This window comes from Agelaius tricolor, unplaced genomic scaffold (genome assembly GCF_023055355.1).
Source record: "Agelaius tricolor isolate 1412-34295 unplaced genomic scaffold, bAgeTri1.0.p SCAF_78, whole genome shotgun sequence".
In the NCBI taxonomy this organism is placed as follows: Eukaryota; Metazoa; Chordata; class Aves; order Passeriformes; family Icteridae; genus Agelaius; species Agelaius tricolor.
This window is the reverse complement of record NW_027269338.1, coordinates 1,007,237-1,032,762: the sequence shown is the minus strand read 5'-3', so window position 1 is coordinate 1,032,762 and position 25,526 is coordinate 1,007,237. Positions and strand designations below refer to the sequence as shown.

The following is a 25,526-nucleotide window of genomic DNA, read 5'->3' as shown; positions in this document are numbered from 1 at the left end:
AACACGGGAGTCCCCGCGCCCCCCACCCCAAAGGGTGGATCCCCATACCCCAAACCCCAACACGGGGGTCCCCACGCCCCCTGCCCACCCTGAGGGTCCCCACTCCCCCTGCCCATCCATGGGGGTCTCCCCACCCATCCTGGGGGAGTCCCCGCACCCCTTGCCCATCCTGGGGGTCCCGGCGCCCCCTGCCCACCCCGAGGGTCCCTGCGCCCCCCACCCCATCCCGGGGGTCTCCGTGCCCACCCAGAGGGTGCCCCTGCTCCCTGCCCATCCTGGGGGTCTCTCACGCCCCCCACCCACCCCAGGGGACTCCCCACGCCCCCCACCCATCCCGGGGGTCTCCACGCTCCCCACCCACCCCAGGGGTCTCCCCGCCCACCCAGAGGGTCCCCGCGCCCCCACCCCATCCTGGGGGTCCCCCTGCCCCTTGCCCGCCCCGGGGGTCTCCCTGCCCATCCCGGGGGTCTCCCCACGCCCCCTGCCCGCCCCGGGGGTCTCCCTGCCCATCCCGGGGGTCCCTGTGCCCCCTGCCCATCTCAGGGGTCCCTGTGCCCCCTGCCCACCCCGGGGGTCTCCCTGCCCATCCCGGGGGTCTCCCCACGCCCCCTGCCCGCCCCGGGGGTCTCCCGCGCCCCCTCCTCACGTACTTGTGAATGAAGACGCGGGCCATGCCCAGCGTGCGGGCGATGGCACACGCGTGCTGCCCCCCGGCGCCCCCGAAGCACGCCAGCACGTGTCGCGACGCGTCGTGACCCCGCGCCTGCCGCCGCCACCAGCGAGGGGACACCACGGGTGACACCGCTGCCACCCGCCGAGCGTCCCCGTCCCCATGGCCCGGGGGTCTCCCCCTCGGGGGTCCCGCACCTGCGTCAGGGCGCGGATGGGCCGGCACATGGCCTCGTTGGCCACGCGGATGAAGCCCAGCGCCACCTCCTCCACCGAGAACTTGTCACCATCAGCGGTGTCACCATCAGCGGTGTCGCCGCCGTCGGTGTCGCCGCCGTGTCCCCGGAAGGCGCGGATGGTGGCGGCCAGCTCCCGGAAGGCCGCCACGGCCGTGTCGCGACAGAGGGGCTGGTCCTCGTCGGGACCGAAGATGCGCGGGAAGAACTCGGGGAGCAGCCGGCCCAGCACCAGGTTGGCGTCGGTGACAGTCAGGGGACCCCCTGGGGACAACGGGGACACCGCGGGGGTCAGGGGACACAGGGGACATGGGGGGGGTCAGGGGGACGCGGGGACACCGGGACAACAGGGACATGGGGGTCAGGGGAATGCCTGGGGACAAGGGGACATTGGGGGGTCAGGGGACAGCCTGGGGACATGGAGGGGGTCAGGGGGGGTCAGAGGACAGCCTGGGGACACGGGGACATGGGGGGTCAGAGGACAGCCTGGGGACATGGAGGGGGTCAGGGGGACATGGGGACATGGTGGAGGGGGTCAGGGGACAGCCTGGGGACAACAGGACATGGCGGGGGTCAGGGGAATGCCTGAGGACACCGGGGGTCAGGGGGGACACAGGGGACATGGGGGGGTCAGGGGGACAGTCTGGGGACAGGGGCACATTGGGGGGTCAGGAGGACATGGGGACATTGGGGGGTCAGGGCACAGCCTGGGGACACGGGGACGACATGGGGGACATGGGGGACACAGGAGGGTCAGAGGGGACACAGGGACACAGAGCAGGGAGGTCAGGGGAATGCCTGGGGACACGGGGACACCAGGGGTCAGAGGGCACATGGGGGTCATGGGGACAACGGGGACACGGGGACACGGGAGTCAGGAGACAGGGGACAGCCTGGGGACAGCCTGGGGACACCAGGGGACAATGGGGACACCAGGGGTCAGGGGACAACAGCGGTCAGGGGACAGCCTGGGGACAGCCTGGGGACACCAGGGGACAATGGGGACACCAGGGGTCAGGGGACAGCCTGGGGACACGGGGGGGGGGCAGAGGGACACGGGGGTGTTGGGGGGGTCAGGGAGTGTCAGGGGGACACGGGGACACGGGGACACGGGGACATGGGGACACAGGGACACGGGGACATGGGGACATGGGGACACAGGTGCTGTCCCTGACTCACCCTTGCGGTAACAGGCGGGGCCCGGGTGGGCGCCCGCGGACTCGGGACCGACCACGTAGAGCCCAGACCTGTGGGGACATGGGACAGACAGGGGGACACAGGGACAGACAGGGGGACACAGGGACATGGGGACAGACAGGGGGGACACGGAAGGGATGGTGACACTCACGGGTGCCCCCTCATTCCCCTGGGACACACCTGGAGCCCCCTCCCCACATCCCCCCCCCCCAATCCCTGCAGCCCCCTCCCCAGCCCCCCCACACCTGGAGCCCCCTCCTCATCCCTGGAGCCCCCTCCCCAACTGAGGAAGAGGCGGGAGCCCCCCCCATTCCTGGAGCCCCCCCGAGCTCCCGGAGCCCCCTCCCCACACCTGGAGCCCCCTCCCCACACCCGGAGCCCCCTCCCCACCTGAAGAAGAGGCGGGAGCCCCCCCCGGCCGCCACGGTGTTGATGTCGAGCTGCGGGGCCTGGATGGAGACCCCGGCCGTGCTGGCCTCGAACACGTGCTCAAAGTGCCCCGCGAAGCGGCTCACGTCCGTCGAGGTGCCTGGGACACCCCAAAAGTGACCCCAAAACTGACCCCAAACCCCCTCACACGGCTCACGTCCGTCGAGGTGCCTGGGACACCCCAAAAATGGCCCCAAAACTGACCCCAAACCCCCTCACACGGCTCACGTCCGTAGAGGTGCATGAGAGACCCCAAAAATGACCCCAAAATTGACCCCAAAACTGACCAGAGAGACCCCAAACCCCCTCACATGGCTCACGTCTGTAGAGGTGCCTGGGACACCCCAAAAGTGACCCCAAAACTGACCAGAGAGACCCCAAACCCCCTCACACGGCTCACGTCCATAGACGTGCCTGGGACACCCCAAAAATGGCCCCAAAACTGACCAAAAACACCCCAAAACCATCCCATCCCAACTGCCCCACGAAGCGGCTCACATCCATTGAGGTGCCTGGGGCACCCCAAAAACTGCTGCACCCCAAAAACTGACCCCAAACCCCCTCACATGGCTCACATCCGTAAAGGTACCTGGGACACCCCAAAAATGGCCCCAAAACTGACCCCAGACAGACCCCAAACCCCCTCACACGGCTCACGTCCGTCGAGGTGCCTGCAGGGGACCCCAAAACTGCTGCACCCCAAAAATTCCCCATCCCAGCCCCAGACAGACCCCAAAACCAGAGAGACCCCAAAACCAGAGAGACCCCAAAACCACCCCAACCCAAACCCAGACAGACCCCAAACTGCTGCACCCCAAAAACCCAATCCCAAACCCAGCCGGACCCCAAAACCAGAGAGACCCCAAAAACCCAATCCCAAACCCAGCCGGACCCCAATCCCAATGGGACCCCAAACCTGCTGTGACCCCAACCCCCGCGGGACCCCCCACCCTCAATGGGACCCCAACCCCAACAGGGCGCCCAAACCCCCCGTGACACCAATGCCCCCCTGGTGACCCCAAGCCCAGCAGGACCCCCTCCCATGACCCCAATTCCCCTGTGACCCCCCCATGACCCCCAATCCCAAAGGGACCCCCACCCTCAATGGGACCCCCACCCTCAATGCAACCCCTCCCCTCTGGGACCCCAACTCCAGCGGGATGCCCGGGACCCCAATCCTGCTGTGACCCCCACCCTCAATGGGACCCCCACCGTGTCCCCAAACCCCCCGGGACCCCCACCCTCAATGGGATCCCCACCGTGCCCCCAAACCCCCCGGGACCCCCCCGAGACCCCCAATCCCAATGGGACCCCCGGGACCCCAATCCTGCTGTGACCCCCAATCCCAATGGGACCCCCACCCTCAATGCAGCCCCACTGCCCCCCTGTGACCCCCACTCCCCCAAGACCCCCACCCTCAATGGGACCCCCCTGTGCCCCCAATCCCAATGGGACCCCCACCCTCAATGGGACCCCCATCCCCCTGAGACCCCAATCCCTCCCCCGATCCCCCCGTGCCCCCCTCATGGCCCCGATCCCCCCGTGCCCCCCCCGCTGCCCCTGTCTCACCCCCCATGTCGAAGCCGATGACGGGGGTCCCATCCCGGGGGTCGAAGGTGGTCCGGGCGTAGCCCACGACCCCCGCGGCCGGGCCCGACAGGATGGCCCGGGCCCCCCCGAAACTGGCCATGGGGGTGAGCCCCCCGTCCGAGCGCATGAACTGCACCGGGACCCCCTGAAATGGGGCACGGGGGGGTCAGAGGGGTCTGTGGGGCCAAAGCCCCCCATGAACTGCACCGGGACCCCCTGAAATGGGGCACGGGGGGTCAGGGGGGGCTGTGGGGTCAGAGCCCCCCATGAACTGCACCGGGACCCCCTGAAATGGGGCACGGGGGGGTCAGGGGGGGCTGTGGGGTCAGAGCCCCCCGTCCGAGCGCATGAACTGCACTGGGACCCCCTGAAATGGGGGGCAGGGGGGTCAGGGGGGTCTGTGGGGCCAGAGCCCCCCATGAACTGCACTGGGACCCCCTGAAATGGGGTACGGGGGGGTCAGAGGGGTCTGTGGGGCCAAAGCCCCCCATGAACTGCACTGGGACCCCCTGAAAATGGGGGGGCAGGGGGGTCAGGGGGGCTATGGGGTCTATGGGGTCAGAGCCCCCCATGAACTGCACTGGGACCCCCTGAAATGGGGCACGGGGGGTCAGGGGGGGCTGTGGGGTCAGAGCCCCCCGTCCGAGCACATGAACTGCACTGGGACCCCCTGAAATGGGGGTCAGGGGGGTCAGGGGGGGTCTGTGGGATCAGGGGGGGTCTATGGGGTCAGAGCCCCCCATGAACTGCACCAGGACCCCCTGAAATGGGGTACGGGGGGGTCAGAGGGGTCTGTGGGGTCAGGGGGGGGTCTATGGGGTCTGTGGGGTCAGAGCCCCCCCCTGAACAGCACCTGCACCCCCTGAAATGGGGTTGGGGGGGTCTGTGGGGTCAGTATGGGGTCAGAGCCCCCCATGAACTGCACCCGCACCCCCTGTGGAAATTGGGGGGGTCCATGAGGGTCAGGGGGGTCCCGGGGGGCTCAGCGGAATTGGGGGGACATGGAGGGGGCTCAGGGAGGCCCATGGGGTGGGAGGGGGCCCGTGGGGGGGTCTCAGAGGGGAATGGGGCACACGGCAGGGTCTGGGGGGTCCCCGCGTCTGTCCCGTGTCTGTCCCGTGTCTGTCCCACTCTTATCCCAGGTCAGTCCCGGGTCAGTCCTGGGTCAGTCCCGGGTCAGTCCTGGGTCTGTCCTGGTCAGGCTCTGCTTTATCCCGGGTCAGTGTCCCCACCCTATCCCAGGTCAGTCCCGGGTCAGTGTCCCTGCTCTATCTTGGGTCAGTGTCCCCGCCTTGTCCCTTGTCTGTCCTGCTCTATCCTGGGTCAGTCCCGGGTCAGTCCCGGGTCTATCCCAGGTGTGTCCCCGCTCATCTTGAGCCCATCCCGGAATCCCTGGCAGAAGCCGTGCAGGTACCTGCGCACACCTGGGCTCAGGTAGGCCTGGGTCAGTCCCAGGTCAGTCCCTGCCCTATCCTGTGTCTGTCCCAGGTCTGTCCCGTGTCTGTCCCGTTTCAGCCCCGCTCACCTTGAGCCTGTCTCGGAATCCCTGGCAGAACCTCTGCAGGTACCTGTGCACACCTGGGCTCAGGTAGGCCTGGGTCAGTCCTTGCCCTATCCCAGCCCTATCCCAGGTCTGTCCCGTGTCTGTCCCGGGTCAGTCTGTCCCGTTTCAGCCCCGCTCACCTTGAGCCCGTCCCGGAATCCCTGGCAGAAGCCGTGCAGGTACCTGCGCACACCTGGGCTCAGGTAGGCGTCGGCGCAGGCCGTGAGCCCCCGCGGCACCGCCCGCGCCATGCCGGCCACGGCCGAGGACAGGGACACCTGCGAGAAGCCCAGGGACAGCGCCAGGGCCCCCACCTGCTGCTCGTGACCCGGCCACCTGTGAGAGGGGGACACACCTGGGTCACACCTGGGGAACACCTGGGTCACACCTGGGGAACACCTGGGGAACACCTGTACCCCAAACCCCACCTGCTGCTCGTGACCCGGCCACCTGTGAGGGTAGGACACACCTGTGTCACACCTGTGCCACACCTGTACCCCAAACCCCACCTGCTCCTTGTGACCCAGCCACTTGTGAGGGGACACCTGTGTCACCTGGGGAACACCTGAGTGTCACCTGTGTCACACCTATACCCGAAACCCCACCTGGGAGAATGACAGGGACAGGGCCCCCACCTGCTGCTCATGACCTGGACACCTGTGAGGGGACACCTGAGTCACACGTGTGTCACCTGTATCACACCTGTGCCACACCTGTGTCACCTGGGGAACACCTGAGTGTCACCTGTGTCACACCTGTGTCACACCTGTACCCCAAACCCATCCTACTCCTCGTGACCCAGCCACCTGTGAGGGGACACCTGAGTCACACCTGGGTCACACCTGTGCCACACCTGAGTGTCACCTGTGCCACACCTGTGTCACCTGGGAACACCTGTGTGACCTGGTGTGACCCCCAACCCCAGCTGCAGACTGTCAATCAATCAACCAGCCAATCAATTGATCAGGTGATCAATCAATCAATCAATCAGTAAATCGATCAGTCAATCCATCCATCAATCAATCAATCAATCAATCAGGCCAGTGGGGGGTGGGGCTAACCCCCCAGAGTGACCAGGAGTGACCAGGAGTGACCAGGAATGACCACAGGTGACCAGGAGTGACCACAAGTGACCACAGTGACCAGAGTGACCAGGAATGACCAGGAGTGACCAGGAATGACCACAGGTGACCAGGAGTGACCAGGAATGACCAGGAGTGACCGGAGTGACCAGGAACGACCAGGAGTGACCAGGAATGACCAGGAATGACCAGAGTGACCAGGAGTGACCAAGAATGACCACAAGTGACCAGGAATGACCACAAGTGACCAGGAGTGACCAGGAGTGACCAGAGTGACCAGGAATGACCACAAGTGACCAGGAGTGACCACAGTGACCAGAGTGACCAGGAGTGACCAGGAGTGACCACAAGTGACCAGAGTGACCAGGAGTGACCAGGAGTGACCACAAGTGACCAGGAATGACCAGGAGTGATCAGAGTGACCACAGTGACCAGGAATGACCAGAGTGACCAGGAGTGATCAGGAATGACCAGAGTGACCACAGTGACCAGGAGTGACCAGGAGTGACCACAGTGACCAGGAGTGACCAGGAATGACCAGGAGTAACCAGGAATGACCACAAGTGACCAGGAGTGACCAGAGTGACCAGGAGTGACCAGGAGTGACCGGAGTGATCAGAGTGACCAGAGTGACCAGGAGTGACCACAAGTGACCAGGAGTGACCAGAGTGACCAGGAGTGACCAGGAGTGACCAGAGTGACCAGGAGTGACCAGAATGACCAGGAATGACCAGGAGTGACCAGGAGTGACCGGAGTGACCAGAGTGACCAGGAGTGACCACAGTGACCAGGAATGACCAGAATGACCAGGAGTGACCAGAGTGACCGGGCCAGACCCTGCCCTGGGCTCCCAGACCCCAAATTTGGGCTTTTTCCCATTTTTTTTCTCTCTTTTTGTCCTCCAGAACCCAAATTTGAGCTTTTTCCTCTCTTTTTCTCTCTTTTTTTGACCTCCTGAACCCAAATCTGGGCATTTTCCTCCCTTTTTTTTTTCTTCTCTTTTTTTCACCTCCAGGACCCAAATTTGGGATTTTTTTTCTCTGTTTTTAAATCTTTTTTTTTTTTTTAACCTCCTGAACCCAAATCCGGAGATTTTTCTCTTTTTTTGAGCTCCAGAACCCAAATCTGGGCTTTTTCCTCACTTTTTTTCCCTCATTTTTTCACCTTCAGAACCCAAATCTGCAAATTTTTTTCTCTCTTTTCTCTTTTTCTCTCTTTTTCCTCTCTTTTTTTCACCTCCACAACCCAAATCTGAGCTTTTCCCTTTCTTTTCTCTTTTTATTTTTCTGCCTTTTTTTTTTTTCTTTTTTTTTCTTTTTTACCTCTAGAACCCAAATCTGGGCATTTTCCTCTTTTTTTCTCTCTTTTTTTGACCTCCAGGACCCAAATTTGGGATTTTTTTCTCTCTCTTTTCTCTTTTTCTCTCTTTTTAAATCTTTTTGTCACTTCCAGAACCCAAATCTGAGCTTTTCCCTTTCTTTTCTCTTTTCTCTTTTTCTGCCTTTTTTTTTGACCTTCTGAACCCAAATCTGGGCATTTTCCTCTTTTTTTCACCTTCTGAACCCAAATTTGGGCTTTCCCCTCTTTTTCTATCTTTTTCTACATTTTTTGACCTCCAGAACCCAAATCTGGGGGCTTCCGTCACTTTTTTCCTCTCTTTTTTCACCTCCGGAACCCTAATTTGGGGATTTTACTCTCTTTTCTCTTTTTCTACTTTTTTTGAGCTACAGAATCCAAATTTGAGCTTTTTTCTCTCTTTTTTCCCCTCTCTTTTTTTGACCTCCAGAACCCAAACCTGGGAATTTTCCTCTCTTTTTTTTCCTCTTTTTTTTTCCTCATTTTTTGAGCCCTGGAACCCAAATTTGGCCTTTTTTTCCCCTGTCTTTTTTAATTTTTTTTTTTTTTTTACCTCCTGAACCCAAATTGTGGATTTTTCTCTTTTTTTTTCAATATCCAGACCCAAATCTGGGCATTTTCCCCTTTTCTCCTCATTTTTCAGCTCTTTCCTTTCCCCCCTTTCCCGGAATTTTCTGGGCTCCTCCCATCCCAGGGTTCCGCGTTTCCAGGTGAAATTAATGAATTTAATTAACACGAATTGGGCTTAATTAACGCAAATTTGATGCTAATTAACGCCAAATCGGTGCTAATTAACGCCCCGGGTGGTGAAGCTGATTTTGGGCTGAATTGGGGCTGAATTTTGGGCAGAATTTGGGGTGAATTTCGGCTGAATTTGGGGCTGAGTTTGGGCTGAGTTTTGGGGTGAATTTGGGCTGAATTTTGGGCAGAATTTGGGGCTGAGTTTTGGGGTGATTTTGGGCTGAATTTTGGGCAGAATTTGGGGTGAATTGGAGCTGAATTTCGGCTGAGTTTGGGGTGAATTTGGGCTGAGTTTGGGGCTGAGTTTTTGGGGTGAATTTGGGCTGAACTGGGGCTGAATTTTGGGCAGAATTTTGGGTGAATTTCGGCTGAATTTGGGCTGAATTTCCCCTTTTGCCCGAATTCCTCCATTTCCATGGTTTTCAGGCGAGTTTTTGGACATCTTTTTGGATCTTTGGGGATTTTAGTTTGGGGGCCACCTGAGTCACCTGGGGCTCACCTGAGAAACACCTGGGGGGCACCTGGGGGGTACCTGAGTCAATTTGGGGACACCTGGGGGGCACCTGAGACACCAGGGGGGCCCTTGGGGGACACCTGGGGGGCACTTGGGGGGCATCTGGGTCACAAGAAACACCTGGGGGGCACCTGAGACACCTGGGGGGCATCTATGGGTCATCTGGGGGGGGCACCTGGGACCCCCAGGACCCCCCAAACCCCCCCAGGACCCCCCAAATCCCCAAAAATCCCCCCAAACCCCCCCGTTTCTCACACATAGCTGTGCAGCAGCAGCACCGCCAGGACCCCTCAGGACCCCCCAAACCCCTCAGGGATCCCCCAAACCCCCCAAACCCCCCATTTCTCTCATGCATAGCTGTGCAGCAGCATTGCCAGGCTCTGGGGACCCCCAAACCCCTCAGGGACCCCCCAAACCCCTCAGGAGCCCCCAAATCCCCCCAAACCTCCCCTTTCTCACGCATAGCTGTGCAGCAGCACCATCAGGACCCCCAAAGCCCCCCAGGACCCCCCAAATCCCCAAAATACCCCCAAACCTCCCATTTCTCACACATAGCTGTGCAGCAGCAGCACCGCCAGGACCCCTCAGGACCCCCCAAACCCCTCAGGGACCCCCCAAATCCCCCCAAAGCCCCCATTTCTCACACATCACTGTGCAGCAGCAGCACCGCCAGGCTCTGGGGACACTCAGGGACCCCCCAAACCCCCCCCAGGACCCCCCAAATCCTCCCAAATCCCCAAAAATCCCCCCTAAAGTCCCCATTTCTCACACATAGCTGTGCAGCAGCAGCACCACCAGGACCCCTCAGGACCCCCCAAATTCCCCCAAAGCCCCCATTTCTCTCATGCATAGCTGTGCAGCAGCAGCACGGCCAGGCTCCGGGGACCCCCAAACCCCTCAGGGACCCCCCAAAATTCCCCCCAAATCCCCCCGTTTCTCACACATAGCTGTGCAGCAGCAGCACCACCAGGAGCCCCAAAGTCCCCCAGGACCCCCCAAACCCCCCGGGTCCCCCCAAATCCCCAAAAATCCCCCCAAACCCCCCCATTTCTCTCACATGTAGCTGTGCAGCAGCAGCACCACCACACTCTGGGGACATTCAGGGACCCCCCAAACCCCTCAGGACCCCCCAAATCCCCCCAAACCCCCCCAAAAGCCCCCGTTTCTCACGCGTAGCTGTGCAGCAGCAGCACCGCCAGGCTCCGGATGCCGCGGGCCAGGAGCCGCTCCAGGTCCGCGCGGAGCCGCGACACGTCCAGAGGGCGCTGCAGCAGCAGAGTGACACCCGAGACACCTGAGGGGACAGGGACAGTGTCACTGTGTCACCTACAGCCCCTAAACCTTCCTGCTGCAGCAGCAGGGTGACACCCGAGACACCTGGGACATGGGGACAGTGTCACCGAGAGCCCTGGGACAGCCCCCTACAGCAGCAGGGTGACACCCGAGACACCTGAGGGGACAGGGACAGTGTCACTGTGTCACCTACAGCCCCTAAACCTTCCTGCTGCAGCAGCAGGGTGACACCCGAGACACCTGAGGGGACAGGGACAGTGTCACTGTGTCACCGAGAGCCCTGGGACAGCCCCGCTGCAGCAGCAGGGTGACACCCGAGACACCTGGGGACAGGGACAGTGTCACCTACAGCCCTAAACCCCCCTGCTGCAGAAGGGTGACACCTGAGACACCTGGGACATGGGGACAGTGTCACTGTGTCACCTACAGCCCCTAAACCTTCCTGCAGCAGCAGGAGAGTGACACCCGAGACACCTGAGGGGACAGGGACAGTGTCACAGTGTCACCTACAGCCCTGGGACAGTCCCTGCATCAGCAGGGTGACACCTGAGACACCTGAGGGGACATGGGGACAGCAGTGTCACAGTGTCACTGAGAGCACACCTGGGGAGAGGGACAGTGTCACCTACAGCCCTGGGACAGCCCCACTGCAGCAGCAGGGTGACACCTGAGACACCTGGGGACAGGGACAGTGTCACCTACAGCCCTAAACCCCCCTGCTGCAGAAGGGTGACACCTGAGACACCTGGGGACATGGGGACAGTGTCACAGTGTCACCTACAGCCCTGAGACCCCCAAAACTGCCTGGTGCCACCTCAAAGAGTGGCAGGGGACGGTGACAGGAGTGTCACCTGCCAGGTGCCACCCCCAGTGCCACCAGCCCAGTGTCCCACCTTGTACCCGGGGCCAGCTGTCACTGCCCCACAGGTGACAATGGTGACAACGGTGACAATGGTGACAATGGTGACACCCACCTTGCACCCGGGGCCAGCTGTCACTCCCGGGGAGGTGACAATGGTGACAATGGTGACAATGGTGACAATGGTGACACCCACCTTGCACCCGGGGCCAGCTGTCACTCCCGGGGAGGTGACAATGGTGACAATGGTGACAATGGTGACCATGGTGACACCCACCTTGCACCCGGGGCCAGCTGTCACTCCCAGGGAGGTGACAATGGTGACAATGGTGACCATGGTGACACCCACCTTGCACCCGGGGCCAGCTGTCACTCCCGGGGAGGTGACAATGGTGACAATGGTGACACCCACCTTGCACCCGGGGCCAGCTGTCACTCCCAGGGAGGTGACAATCCTCCTGCTCCGGGATCAGCCGCTCGTCCACCTCGATCACCTCCTCGTAGAGCACGTCGGGCATGGCCACCTCCTGTGGGGACACCGGGGGACACAGGGTGACACAGGGTGACATCAGCCCAGTGACACCGCGGGGACACGGGGCAGGAGCGGGGTGGCACCAGGACAGGAGTGGGACAGAACAGGGACAGGGCAGGGACAGGGGTGACAGCAGGACAGGAGTGGGGTGGCACTGGAAAGGGACTGGGACAGGGACAGGAGTGAGGTGGCACCGGGACAGGAAGGGGACAGGATTGGGATGGCACCAGGACAGGACTGGCACTGGGATGGGACTGGGACAGAGCCAGGATGGCACTGGGACAGGAGTGGGACAGGAGTGGGACAGGAGTGGGGTGGCACCAGGACAGGAGTGAGGTGGGACAGGGACAGGACAGGGACAGGATTGGGGTGGCACTGGGATGGAATTGGCATAGGACAGGGACAAGAAAGGGACAGGAATGGGGTGGCACCAGGACAGGATTGGGACAGGGACAGGACTGGGGTGGGACAGGGACAGGACTGGGACAGAATAGGGACAGGGGTGGCACTGGGACAGGATTGGGACAGGATTGGGATGGCACCAGGACAGGAGGGGGGTGGCACTGGGATGGGACTGGGACAGGACAGGGACAGGAGTGGGGTGGCACCAGGACAGGAGTGAGGTGGGACAGGGACAAGACAGGGACAGGATTGGGGTGGCACTGGGATGGGACTGGCATAGGACAGGGACAAGAAAGGGACAGGACTGGGATGGCACCAGGACAGGATTGGGACAGGGACAGGACTGGGACAGAATAGGGACAGGGGTGGCACTGGGACAGGATTGGGATGGCACCAGGACAGGAGTGGGGTGGCACCGGAGCTGGGGCTGGGACAGGGACAGGATGGCACTGGGACAAGAGTGGGATGGGACAGGGACAGGACAGGGACAGAAGCGAGATGGCACCAGGACAGGACTGGGGTGGCACTGGGATGGGACAGGACATGAGGGTGGCACTGGGGAGGGGCCGCAGTGGCATTGGGGTGGCACTGCGATGGCAGCCGGGGGACAGGAGCAGGACAGGGACAGCACCGGGGGACACTGGGACAGCACTGGAGTGGCATCGATGTGGCACTGGGACAGCTCTGGGACAGGAGTGGCACAGGACAGGGAGGACACAGCCATGGCACCAGGGTGGCACAAGGACAAATTGGGCTGGCACAAGGACGTCACCCCCCAGACACACTCTGTCCCCACTGTGTCCCCACCGTGTCCGCCCGCCGGTGTCCCCATGTCCCCTGTCCCGTGTCCCCTTCCCTGTGTCCCCCATGTCTTGTGTCCCCCCCCGTGTCCCCGGTCCCCTGTCCCTTATCCCCCCCCGTGTCCTGTCCTCCCCATGTCCTCCGTGTCCCTTGTGTCCCGTGTCTCTTGTGTCCTGTGTCCCTTGTCCCTTGTCCCCCACCGTGTCCCCATGTCCCCCTGTCCCGTGTCCCTTGTGTCCTGTGTCTCTTGTGTCCTGTGTCCCCCTGTCCCTTGTCCCCCCCCGTGTCCCCATGTCCCCTGTCCTTTGTCCCGTGTCCCCCGCCTCTGCTGGCCACAGGCCAGGCCTGGCCCCGAGCCTGGCCCCGCTCACGGGACAGGGACAGGGGGACAGGGACAGGGGACACGCCAAGGACACGCCAAGGACACGCCAAGGACACCCAGCCGGGCCCAACACGTGGTCACGGACTCGGGACAGGGGACACAGGGAGGGACACAGGGGGGGGACACGGGACAGGGGACACTGTGAGGAGAAACTGTGGGGGGACACAGGGGACACTGGGGGGATACTGAGCCCCAGAGCAGGGACACCGTGGGGCACATGGGGACACGGTGCCAGCCTGAGAGGGGACACAGGGACAGCTCAGGAGGGGACACCATGGGGCACACAGGGGACACGGTGCCAGCCTCAGCAGGGGACACAGGGACAGGGTGGTTGGGGACAGTGTGGGGCACAGGGGGACACGGTGCCAGCCCCAGAAGGGGACACTGTGGGGCACAGGACACACGGTGCCAGCCTGGGGGGACACACAGGGACAGCATGGGGCACACAGGGGACACGGTGCCAGCCCCAGCAGGGGACAGCATGGGGCACATGGTGCCAGCTCAGAAGGGGACACAGGGACAGGGTGGGGGGGACACTGTGGGGCACATGGGGACACGGTGCCAGCCCCAGAAGGGGACACTGTGGGGCACAGGACACACAGTGCCAGCCTGGGGGGGACACACAGGGACACGGTGCCAGTTCAGGAGGGGACACTGTGGGGCACACGGGGACAGGCTGCCAGCCTGAGAGGGGACACAGGGACAGGGTGGTGGGGACACTGTGGGGCACAGGACACACGGTGCCAGCCTGGGGGGACACACAGGGACAGCGTGGGGCACACGGGGACACAGTGCCGGTCACGGGACACGGTGCCGGTCACAGGAGGTGCCAGCCCCGTGCCAGGCGGCCACGGGTCACCGAGGGGACACCGTGTGGGACATCACGTGGGTCAGTGCGGGGACACTGAGGGGACACCAAGGGGACACTGAGGGGGGTCAGTGTGGGGGACACAGAGGGGACACTGTGGGGCCACCGTGTGTGTCACCAAGGGGGTCAGTGAGGGGACACTGAGGGGACAGGACCAGATAAGGGACCAGGTATAGGAACAGGTGAGGGCACAGGTGTGTACCCAGGTGTGCCAGATCTGCCCAGGTGGATGTACAGGTGTGTGCCCAGGTGTGTACCCAGGGGTGTGCCCAGATGTGCTCAGGTGTGCCAGGTGTGTACCCAGGTGTGCCCAGGTGTGTACCCAAGTGTGCCCCCAGGTGTGTGCCCAGCTGTACCCAGCTGTGCCAGGTGTGCCCCCAGGTGTGCCCAGCTGTGCCAGGTGTGCTCTCACCAGGTCAAAGAGGCGGGGCCAGGCCTGGGTGCTGGTGTGCAGCAGGTGTTGGGGTGGGTTTGGGGATGGGTTTGGGGTACAGGTGTGTGCCCAGGTGTGCCCCCAGGTGTGTGCCCAGCTGTACCCAGGTGTGCTCTCACCAGGTCGAAGAGGTGGGGCCGGGCCTGGGTGCCAATGTGCAGCAGGTGTCAGGGTGGGTTTGGGGATGGGTTTGGGGGTTCAGGTGTATGCCCAGGTGTACCCAGGTGTGCCCAGCTGTGCCAGCTGTGCCAGGTGAGCTCTCACCAGGTCGAAGAGGCGGGGCCGGGCCTGGGTGCCGATGTGCAGCAGGTGTCAGGGTGGGTTTGGGGTACAGGTGTGTACCCAGGTGTGCCCAGGTGTACCCAGGTGTACCCAGGTGTGCCCAGCTGTGCCAGCTGTGCCAGGTGTGCTCTCACCAGGTCGAAGAGGCGGGGCCGGGCCTGGGTGCCGATGTGCAGCAGGTGTCGGAAGCCGCGGGTCACGGCCAGGGCCGCGCGCTCCCCCCGGCGCTGCAGCAGCGCGTTGGTGGCCACCGTGGTGCCCATGCGGATCCACTGGATCCGGGACCCGTCCAGGGGCTCGTCCCGAGGCAGGGGCACCCCCAGCTCCTGCGGGACCCCAGAATTCACCAGGGAGACCCCAAAATTCACCCAGAGAGACCCCAGACCCATTCGGGGACCCCCAGCCCCCCCAGTGCCCATGCGGATCCACTGGATCCCAGATCCATCCAGGGGCTCCTCCCGGGGCACCCCCAGCTCCTGCGGGACCCCAACATTCACCCGGGATCCCCAAAATTCACCCAGAAAGACCCCAAAATTCACCTGTGGGACCCCAAAATTCACCCAGAGACCCCAGACCCATTTGGGGACCCCCAGCCCCATTGGATCCACTGGATCCCAGCTCCTGCGGGATCCCAAAATTCACCAGGGAGACCCCAAAATTCACCCAGAGAGACCCCAGACCCATTTGGGGACCCCCAGCCCCTCTGGGTGCCCATGTGGATCCACTGGATCCGAGATCCATCCAGGGGCTCCTCCCGAGGCAGGGGCACCCCCAGCTCCTGCGGGACCCCAAAATTCACCAGGGATACCCAAAATTCGCCTGTGGGATCCCAGACACCCCCAGCTCCTGTGGGAACCCCTCAAAATTCACCAGGTCGACCCCAGACCCAAAGCAACACCCCCAGCTCCTGCAGGACCCTAAAACTGAGCCCCAGACCCGTTTGGGGACCCCCAGACCCATCTGGGACCTCCAGACCCATTTGGGGACCCCAGACCCACAGCAGGACCCCAGACCCATTTGGGGACCCCTAGATCTCCTTGGGGACCCCAAACCTATTTGGGGACCCCAGACCCATTTGGGGACCCCTAGACCTCCTTGGGGATCCCAGACCCACCTGGGGACCCCCAGACCCACTTGGGGACCCCCAGCACGGGGTGGGGCAGGGGGTCCAGGCAGGCCCAGGGCTGGGGTAGGTGGGGGGGGGGGCCCGGAGGGGTCTGGGGGGGTCCCCTTGGAGGGAGGGGGGGGGGTCCCGGGATTTCCCACGGGGGTCCCTGGGAGAGGCATTTGGAGGGGGGGGGGGGGGTTCCCAGTGGGTTCAGGGGTCCCGGGGGTCCCGCTGAGTTCCTGAGGGGGGGGTCCCCAGGAGAGCGGGGGGGGGGGTCTCGAGGGTACTTGGGGGCGGCCTATGGGGGTCTGGGGGGTTCCCAGAAGGGGATCCTGGGGCGTGTTCTGGGGGGGGTCTCCCCCCATGTGGTGTCCTGGGATGTTCCCGGTGGGCTCTTGGGGGGGGTCCCGGGGGTCTCCCTGCTATCCCCGCCGTGGCCTGGGGGTCCCGGGGGTCCCGTTGTGTCCCCCCGCTGTTCCCGCCGATTCCCGGGGGTCCCGTTGTGTCCCCCCGTTGTCCCCGCCGTGCCCCGGGGGTCCCCCCGCTGTCCCCCCGCGCTGTCCCCTCGCTGTCCCCGCTGTGTCCCCGCCGTTCCTCAGGGGTCCCGTTGTGTCCCCCCCGTTGTGTCCCCCCCGTTGTCCCCCCGCCGCTGTCCCCGGGCCCGCACCTCCTGCAGGACGCGGCGGATGCCCTCGGTGGGCGCGTCCCGGTACGCGGGGTCCTCGGAGAGCAGCTTGAGGACGCGGACGCGGCCGCCGGGGCAGCGGGCGAACACGTCCGTGAAGGTCCCGCCGCGGTCGATGGCGAACTGGAACCCGGCGGGGCTGAGCGGGGCCGCCATGGTGGGACCCGGACTGGCACCGGTACCGGGATCGGTACCGGGATCGGGGAGCGGCGGCGCTCGGGGCCGGTCCGGACCGGCCTGGGCAAGGTCAGCGCTGGCCGGACAGGGGTCAGCGGCGGCGGGCAGAGCGGAGCCGCCCGCTCCGGCCCGCTCAGCGCTCGGGGCCGCCCGGTGACGGTGGGACACGGGCTCGGCGCTGGCTCGGTGTCGGTTCTGACCCGTTCCAAGCGCTCGGGGACGGCCGGCGGTGCCCGCTCGGGACCCGCACCGGGACCGGGACGGCCCGGGAAGGTTCGGCCGTGCCCGAGGGGGGGGGGTCCGGGGCTGCTGCCGCTCCGCCAGGGGGCGCTGGGGTCGCTCCGGTGCCGCCCGGTCCCGTTCGGTGCCGCGAACCGGCCGAGGGGGCGGGGCCTCACGGGGGGCGGGGGCGCCAAGGGGCGGAACCGGGACACCGCCTCCGTGGGGGCGTGGTCTCTACGGAGGGGTGTGACAGAATGGGGCGTGGTCTGTGGTGGGAGTGCGTCACAGGGGGCGCGGCCTCTGTAGGACAATCCCATTGGGGCGTGGCCTGAACAGCGGGAGCGTCGGGGGGCGGCGCCTCCCATTGGCGGGCGTCTCGCGCGGTGCACGCCGGGAGTTGTAGTCCGACTCCTCACGGCGCGCACGGGAACTAACGGCCGCGCGCGGGGCACGCCGGGAGTTGTAGTCCGGCCCCACACGCAGTACCGGCGGCGGTACCGGCATGGCGGGGCTGGAGCTGGTGTCGGACGCGGGGTTCCGGGCGGACGGGCGGCGGCCGGACGAGCTGCGCAAGGTGCGGGCCCGGCTCGGGGTGCTGGCCCGGGCCGACGGCTCGGCCTACCTGGAGCAGGGCAACACCAAGGTGCTGGCGGCCGTGTACGGCCCGCACGAGGTGAGCGGGGCCCCGGGGCTGCGAAACTCCCCCTCAGGGCCTGTGAACCCCATCCTGGGGCTTGTGAGCTCCATCTGGGGCTTGTGACCCCCCCCCCCCCGCCTCAGGGCTTGTGACCCCCTCAGGGCTTGTGAACCCCCCCCCCCCCAGTGTCTCTGCCCCCCCTCCCCGTGGGGTTTTCAGGGTCCCCCATTCTGAAACTCCCCCTCCCCAATTTGTGCCCCCCTTCCCTCCGTGTCCTGGGTTCCCCCCATTTCTCTCTCTCACCCCCCCAGCTGTGGGGGTCTCACAGCCCCCCCATGTGGGTGTCCCCCCCCACTCTCTGCTCTTTCCCCTCCAGGTTCAGGGGTCCCAAGCCAAACCTCCCCCCCCCCCCATATGTGGGTAGCCCCCCCACTCACTCCCAGCCCATTTTTCCCCCGCAGGTTCGGGGGTCCCGAGCCAAGGCCCCCCTGGACCGGGCCCTGCTCAGTGTCCGCTGCAGCTCGGCCCCGTTCGCCGGGGGCGGCGAGCGGCGCCGGCGGCCGGCGCAGGGCGGGACCGACCGCAGATCCGGGGAGCGAGCGCTGCTGCTGCGGGGCGTGCTGGAGGGAGCCGTGCTCAGCCAGCTCTACCCGCGCTCACAGATCGACGTGCACGTCCAGGTCAGCTTTGGGGGGGATTTGGGGGGGTCCTGGAGTGGATTTTGGGGGGTCATGACAGGATTTGGGGGAGTCCTGGCTCCTTCGGAGGGAGCCGTGCTCAGCCAGCTCTACCCCCACTCCCAGGTCAATGTGCACGTCCAGGTGAGTCTGGGGAGGGTTTGGAGGGTCCTGGGGAGATTTAGGGGTCCTGGAGGGGCCGTGCTCACCCAAGTGTCTGTGGGGTTTTGGGGTGATTTGGGTGTTTTTGGAGTGTCCCTGACCACAGGTGCTGCAGGTAGACGGGGGCAAGCTGGGGGCCAGGGGGGAGCAGGGCCAGGCTGGGGCACAGAGGGGCCGTGGGATTTTGGGGTGCATTAGGGGATATTTTGGGGGTTGTTTGGGGTGATTTGAGTTGTATTTTGGGGTGTCCCTGACCGCATGTCCCCCCTCAGATCCTCAAGATGCACGGGGGCGAGCTGGGGGCCAGCATGAGCGTGGCCCAGCCGGTGCACACGGGATCTTCTGTGGGGTTTTGGGGTGTTAGAGGGGATGTTAGAGGGGGTGTTTTGGGGTGTTTTGGGATCTTTTGGGGTGATTTGGGTGTTTTTGGGGTGATCCTGACCCCTGTCCTCCCCCAGGTTCTCCAGGCAGACGGGCCCAAGCTGAGGGCCAGCATGAGCACTAGGCTGGGGCACACAGTGACTATGAGATTTCGGGGTGTTTTAGGGGATGTTTTCAGGTGATTTTGGGTGTTTTTGGGGTGATCCGGACCCCTTGTCCCCCCCACCAGGTTCTCCAGGCTGATGGGGGCGAGCTGGGGGCCAAGGGGGGCACAGCTGGGCTGGGGCACACGGGGTCTGTGGGGTTTTGGGGTGGTCTGGGTGTTTTTGGGGTAGTTTAGGGGATGTTTTGGGGTGTTCCTGACCCCCTGTCCCCCTCAGATCCTCCAGGCAGACATGGGCGAGCTGGGGGCCAGTGTGAGCGTGGCCAGGCTGGGGCACACGGGATCTGTAGTGTTTTAGGGGATGTTTAGGGTTTGTTTGGGGATGTTTAGGGTTTGTTTGGGGATGTTTAGGGTTTATTTTGGGGTCACCCTGACCCCTGTTTCCCCAGGTTCTCCAGTCTAACAGGGGTGAGTTGGGGGCCAGCATGAGCGTGGTGGGGCTGGCCCTGCTGGGGCACACGGGGTCTACGGGATTTTGGCTGAATTTTGGGATGTTATAGGGGATATTTAGGGACATCTTGGGGTGACCCTGACCCTGTTTCCCCCAGGTTCTCCAGGCTGATGGAGGAGAGCTCAGTGCCAGCGTGAGCGTGGCGGGGCTGGCGCTGCTGGGGCACATAGGATCTGTGGGATTTTGGGGATATTTTGGGATATTTTGGGGTAACCCTGACCCTTGTTCCCCCAAGTTCTCCAGGCCGATGGCGGCGAGCTCGGTGCCAGCGTGAGCACAGCCAGGCTGGGGCACATAGGATCTGTGGGATTTTGGGATGTTATAGGGGATATTTAGGGATATTTTGGGGTGACCCTGACCCTGTTTCCCCCAGGTTCTCCAGGCCGATGGCGGTGAGCTCGGTGCCAGCGTGAGTGCGGCGGGGCTGGGGCACATAGGATCTGTGGGATTTTGGGGTTTTTTTTGGGGATATTTTGGGGTGACCCTGACCCTTGTTCCCCCAGGTTCTCCAGGCCGATGGCGGTGAGCTCGGTGCCAGCGTGAGCGCGGCGGGGCTGGCGCTGCTGGGGCACACAGGATCTGTGGGATCTTGTGATATTTAGGGATATTTTGGGGTGACCCTGACCCTGTTTCCCCAGGTTCTCCAGGCCGATGGCGGTGAGCTCGGTGCCAGCGTGAGCGCGGCGGGGCTGGCGCTGCTGGACGCGGGCGTGGCGCTGCGTGGGGCCGTGGTGGCCGGGTCAGCCGGGCTGGCCGAGCCCCCGGCCGGGCCCCCGGTGGCCCTGAGTGACCTGAGCGCGGCCGAGGAGGCGGCCGGGGGCCCCAGGCTGGCCGTGGCCACGGTGGCGGGCAGCGGGCAGCTGGCCCTGTGCCAGCTCAGTGCCCGCCTGCACCAGGAGCGGCTGCGGCCCGTGCTGGACGCTGCCCAGGCCGCCTGCCAGGGGCTGCACGCTGTGCTGGACAGCGTGGTGAGGGCCAGGCTGCGCCAGGACACCGCCATGGAGCACTGAGTGACCACCCCAGGACACTGCCATGGAGCACTGAGGGACTACAGTGACCGCCCCAGGACACTGCCATGGAGTGCTGAGTGACCACAGTGACCACCCCAGGACACTGCCATGGAGCACTGAGTGACCACAGTGACCACCCGGGGACATCACCACAGAGCGCTGACCATCACAGTGACCACCAAGGGGACATTGCCATGGGTCAGTGACTGAACACAGTGACCACCCCAGGACACTGCAATGGAGCAGTGACCAGCACAGTGACCACCATGGGGACATTGCCATGGCACCAGAGTGACCAGCAGAGACACTGCCATGGCACAGTGACTGACCACTGGGACACTAAGGGGACATTGCCACCGAGCAGTGACTGCTGCAGAGACACCACCATGGCACAGTGACCGTAGTGACCACTATAGAACAGTCATTGACCATAGTGACCACTGTGGGGACACCAGGACGCTGCCATAGCACAGTGACCACTGTGGGAACACCACCATGGCACAGTGACCACAGTGACCACTGTGGGGACACCAGGACACTGCCCATGGAGCACTGACCACTGCAGGGACACCACCATGGCACAGTGACCACAGTGACCACTGTGGGGACACCAGGACACTGCCCATGGAGCACTGACCACTGCAGGGACACCACCATGGCACAGTGACCACAGTGACCACTGTGGGGACACCAGGACACTGCCATGGAGCAGTCACTGACCATGGTGACCACTGTGGGGACACCAGGACAGCACCGTGGAGCAGTCACTGACCAGAGTGACCACTGTGGGGACATGGCTGTGGAACAGGGACTGCCATGGCACAGTGACCACTGTGGGGACACCGTGGGGACACTGCCATGGCCGAGTGACCTGGGGGACCCTGTGGTGACCAACTGACCCCTGGGGGCTGCAGCATCACACCACTGCAGTGACTGGTCCTGGGGACACTGCAGTGACCAGTCCTGGGGACACTGGAGTGACCCTGCAGTGACCAGTCCTGGGGACCCTGCAGTGACCAGTCCTGGGGACACTGGAGTGACCCTGGAGTGACCAGTACTGGGGACCCTGGAGTGACCCTGCAGTGACCAATCCTGGGGAGACACTGGGGACACTGGAGTGACCCTGCAGTGACCAGTCCTGGGGACCCTGCAGTGACCAGTCCTGGGGACACTGGAGTGACCCTGCAGTGACCAATCCTGGGGACACTGGGGCTGTGACCCTGAAATGACCAGTCCTGGGGACCCTGGAGTGACCAGTCCTGGGGACACTGGGGACACTGGGGCTGTGACCCTGCAGTGACCAGTCCTGGGGACACTGGAGTGACCCTGGAGTGACCAGTACTGGGGACACTGGGGACACTGGGGCTGTGACCCTGCAGTGACCAGTCCTGGGGACACTGGGGCAGTGACCAATCCTGGGGACACTGGGGACACTGGAGTGACCCTGTAGTGACCAGTCCTGGGAACCCTGCAGTGACCGGTCCTGGGGACACTGCAGTGACCAGTCCTGGGGACACTGGGGCAGTGACCCTGAAATGACCAGTCCTGGGGACCCTGGAGTGACCGGTCCTGGGGACCCTGCAGTGACCGGTCCTGGGGACACTGGAGTGACCAATCCTGGGGACACTGGGACTGTGACCCTGAAATGACCAGTCCTGGGGACACTGGAGTGACCCTGGAGTGACCAATCCTGGGGACACTGGGGACACTGGAGTGACCCTGCAGTGACCAGTCCTGGGGACCCTGCAGTGACTGGTCCTGGGGACACTGTAGTGACCAGTCCTGGGGACACTGGGGCTGTGACCCTGTAGTGACCAGTCCTGGGGACCCTGTAGTGACCGGTCCTGGGGACACTGGAGTGACCCTGCAGTGACCAGTCTTGGGGACCCTGCAGTGACCAGTCCTGGGGACCCTGGAGTGACCCTGCAGTGACCAATCCTGGGGGGACACTGGTGACCCTGGCGTGTGACCCTGTGTGTTTGGGGTGTCACCATGGCAATAAACGGGGGTGTGTCACTGTCCTTCTGTGTCCCTCTGTGTGTCACCTGTGTGCTCTGGCCGTGTCACCCCCCTGCCCGCCCCCCTCCCCACCGCTGCTCCCCCCTTGTGTCCCCTGTGACACCCCATTGTCCCCAAGCTGTCCCTGTCACCTGCCTTTGCCCATCCTTTCCCCCTCATTGCCCCCCCAAGCCCCCCTTTGCCCAGAACCCCTTTTGTGCCCCCAAGCCCCCCGACTTTGCCCCCAAACCCCCCGTTTTCCCCCTTTTTTGCCCCCATTTTCCCCCCTTTTGTTCCCCCAAACCCCCCATTTTCCCCCTGGTTTTGCTCCTTTTGTGCCCCCAAACCCCCCAGTTTTGCACCTTTTTTGCCCCCAAACGCCCCGTGTTTCCCCCCTTTTGTACCCCCAAACCCTCCTTTCCCCCCCTCCTTTTGTGCCCCCAAACCCCCCATTATTTTGCCCCCTTTTGAACCCCAAAACCCCCCGGGTTCCCCCTTTTTTCCCCCAAACCCCCCATTTTTTTGCCTACTTTTTTGCCCCTTTTTGTGCCCCCAAACATCCAGGTCTTCCCCCTTTTCTTGTCTCTTTTGAACCCCCCCAACCCCCTTTTTTTGCCCCGAAACCCCCATTTGCCCCCATTTTTTGCTCCTTTTTTTCCTCCAAACCCCCCTTTTTGCTCCTTTTTGTGCCCAAACCCCCCCGGTTTTGCCCCATTTGTGCCCTCAAACCCCCCATTTTCCCCCCTTTTTTGCTCCCTGTTGTGCCCCCAAACCCCCTGATTTTGCCCTTTTTTTGCCCCCGTTTTTCCCCCTTTTGTACCCCCAAACCCCCCGGATTCCTCCGTTTTTTGCCTCATTTTTCCCCCAAACCCCTCGTTTTCCCCCCCATTTTTACCCCCTTTACCCCAAACCCCCCGGGTTCCCCCCTTTTCCTCCCAAACCCCTCGTTTTTCCCCCTTTTTTTGCCCCCAAATCCCCGTTTTCCCTCCCTTTTCTCCCCTTTACCCAAATCCCCGTTATCCCAGTGGCCCCGCCCACATCCCAGTGGCCCCGCCCCTCGCCCCGCCCCCGCGTTGCGCCCCCTGGCGGGCGGTGCCCGCGATCGCTGTCTCGGCGCTCCGCTCCCCGCCCTGGCCGCGCGCTCCGGCTGCGATTAAGCGGCCTGGCCCTGCCGTGCCCCGTAGGTTTTGGGGGATTTGGGGATTTTGGGGCATTTTGGGGTTTTTGGGGGTCCCGGAGGGCACAGGAGGGTGCGGGGCAGGGAGCTGGTCCGTGAGGGGGCTGTGGGGTGAGGGGAACGCGGTAAGGGGGCGGGAGGGAGGGCAGGGCCCGGGCCTGAGGGGGATTTGGGGCGACCTGAGGGGGGTTTGGGGTGTCCATGGAAGTGGGGAGGGTTTTGGGGGGCTCTGTGGGGTCTTTAAGAGCTCTGTGGGGTTTGGGGGTCCATGGGGTGGGTGGAGGGTATTTGGGGTCTCTGTGGGGTCTTTGGGGGAGTCCTTTGGGGGTGAGGGGTCTTTGGTGTCTCTCGGGTCTCTGTGGGGTTTTTGGGGTCTCTGTGGACTCTGTGGTGTTTGAGGGGGGCTCTGTGGGGTCTGGGGTCTCTCTATGGGGTCTCTGTGGGGTTCGGGAGCTCCATGGGGTTTGGAGGGGGCTCCCTGGTCTCTGTGGGGTTTTTGGGGGTTTTTGTGGGCTCGGGGATTCTCTCTGTGGTGTTTGTGGGGTCGGGGGTTCTGTGTGGTCCCGGTGCCCCCCATATCCCCCCCATATCCCCCCCATATCCCCCCATTTCCCCCACAGCTCCGGGTCCATGGGGCTGCTCTCAGACCCACAGTGCCGGCGGGCGCTGGCCCGGCTGCTGCTGAGCCTCAACACCCCCCTCTGGTGAGTGGGGGCACCCCAAAAACCCCTGGGGGGACCCCAGAACATGGGGAGGGGCTGGGTGGGCCTCAACACCCCCCTGTGGTGAGTGGGGGACCCCAAAATACCCTGGGGGGACCCCAGAACATGGGAAGGGGATGGGGGCTACTGCTGAGCCTCAACACCCCCCTGTGGTGAGCGGGGGCACCCCAAAAAACCCCTGGGGGGACCCCAAAAAATGGGGGGACCCCAAAACACGGGGAGGGGATGGGGGGGACCTCAACACCCCCACTATGGTGAGTGAGGGACCCCAAAAAACCCTGGGGGACCCCAAAACATGGGCAGGGGCTGGGTGGGCCTCAACACCCCCACTATGGTGGGTGAGGGACCCCAAAAAACCCTGGGGGGACCCCAAAACATGGGCAGGGGTTGGGGGGGACCTCAACACCCCCACTATGGTGAGTGAGGGACCCTAAAATACCCTGGGGACCCCAAAATCCCATGGGGGGGGCTCAACACCCCCCTGTGGTGAGTGAGGGGCTGGGGGCACCCCAAAAACACCCCCGGGGCACCCCAAAACCTGTGGGGCCTGGGGGGAAACCCAGCTATTGTTGGGGTTCCTGCTTCTGGTGAGTTCTGGGGGACACCCCAACACCCCCCTGGGGGCACCCCAAAACCCCCCCTCTGGTGAGGGGGGGGGACCCAAAAACCCTTGGGGGGGACCCCAAAACCCCCCTGGGGAATGGGGGGCTCTGGGGGGAAAGTCCTTGGGGTGATTTTGGGGTTACT

General features: G+C 63.7%; 3 protein-coding genes and 2 long non-coding RNA genes across 8 annotated transcripts in view; 2 read left to right on the top strand and 3 right to left on the bottom strand.

The window, feature by feature from the left end:
• Window positions 1-17,592, bottom strand: part of OPLAH (5-oxoprolinase, ATP-hydrolysing) — a 45,927-nt gene extending 28,335 nt beyond the window's left edge. The window contains exons 1-10 of the mRNA XM_071418225.1: window positions 16,985-17,592; window positions 15,344-15,535; window positions 11,922-12,036; window positions 10,528-10,651; window positions 5,805-6,000; window positions 4,101-4,266; window positions 2,493-2,631; window positions 2,085-2,152; window positions 868-1,169; window positions 651-763 (exon numbers count right to left, since the gene is read on the bottom strand). Coding sequence (XP_071274326.1) covers window positions 651-763; window positions 868-1,169; window positions 2,085-2,152; window positions 2,493-2,631; window positions 4,101-4,266; window positions 5,805-6,000; window positions 10,528-10,651; window positions 11,922-12,036; window positions 15,344-15,535; window positions 16,985-17,158 — 1,589 coding nt within the window. The 5' untranslated portion in view covers window positions 17,159-17,592. The remainder of the gene's footprint in view (window positions 1-650; window positions 764-867; window positions 1,170-2,084; window positions 2,153-2,492; window positions 2,632-4,100; window positions 4,267-5,804; window positions 6,001-10,527; window positions 10,652-11,921; window positions 12,037-15,343; window positions 15,536-16,984) is intronic.
• LOC139585389 (uncharacterized) lies at window positions 7,678-9,405 on the bottom strand. Its single transcript, XR_011677066.1, has 2 exons — window positions 8,301-9,405; window positions 7,678-8,260 (listed from the first exon to the last, which is right to left on the bottom strand). It is a non-coding gene; the product is annotated as an uncharacterized lncRNA (long non-coding RNA).
• The window catches only part of GPAA1 (glycosylphosphatidylinositol anchor attachment 1), a 28,981-nt gene continuing 20,286 nt past the window's right edge, over window positions 16,832-25,526 (top strand). Inside the window, exons 1-2 of one of the 4 annotated variants that reach the window (XM_071418218.1) lie at window positions 16,832-16,852; window positions 24,678-24,761. In XM_071418218.1, coding sequence (XP_071274319.1) covers window positions 24,688-24,761 — 74 coding nt within the window. In that variant the 5' untranslated portion in view covers window positions 16,832-16,852; window positions 24,678-24,687. Of the gene's footprint in view, window positions 16,853-22,770; window positions 22,891-23,940; window positions 24,065-24,677; window positions 24,762-24,858; window positions 24,932-25,526 lie in introns of those variants that run through there. The other 3 variants (XM_071418215.1, XM_071418216.1, XM_071418217.1) reach the window with 3 other exon arrangements.
• On the top strand, window positions 17,729-20,882 carry EXOSC4 (exosome component 4). Its single transcript, XM_071418224.1, has 3 exons — window positions 17,729-18,074; window positions 18,500-18,718; window positions 20,511-20,882. Exons 1-3 carry the CDS (start codon window positions 17,904-17,906, stop codon window positions 20,880-20,882), a joined length of 762 nt encoding a protein of 253 aa, XP_071274325.1. The 5' UTR covers window positions 17,729-17,903.
• On the bottom strand, window positions 20,981-22,485 carry LOC139585460 (uncharacterized). Its single transcript, XR_011677091.1, has 4 exons — window positions 22,471-22,485; window positions 22,241-22,306; window positions 21,502-21,815; window positions 20,981-21,114 (listed from the first exon to the last, which is right to left on the bottom strand). It is a non-coding gene; the product is annotated as an uncharacterized lncRNA (long non-coding RNA).

Excerpts from the sequence above, each read along its gene's own strand:
- EXOSC4 (XM_071418224.1), top strand. The coding sequence starts at position 17,904 with ATGGCGGGGCTGGAGCTGGTGTCGGACGCGGGGTTCCGGGCGGACGGG. Across the intron at positions 18,075-18,499 it reads CCGTGTACGGCCCGCACGAG|GTTCGGGGGTCCCGAGCCAA; the intron begins GTGAGCGGGGCC and ends TTTCCCCCGCAG. Across the intron at positions 18,719-20,510 it reads AGATCGACGTGCACGTCCAG|GTTCTCCAGGCCGATGGCGG; the intron begins GTCAGCTTTGGG and ends CTGTTTCCCCAG.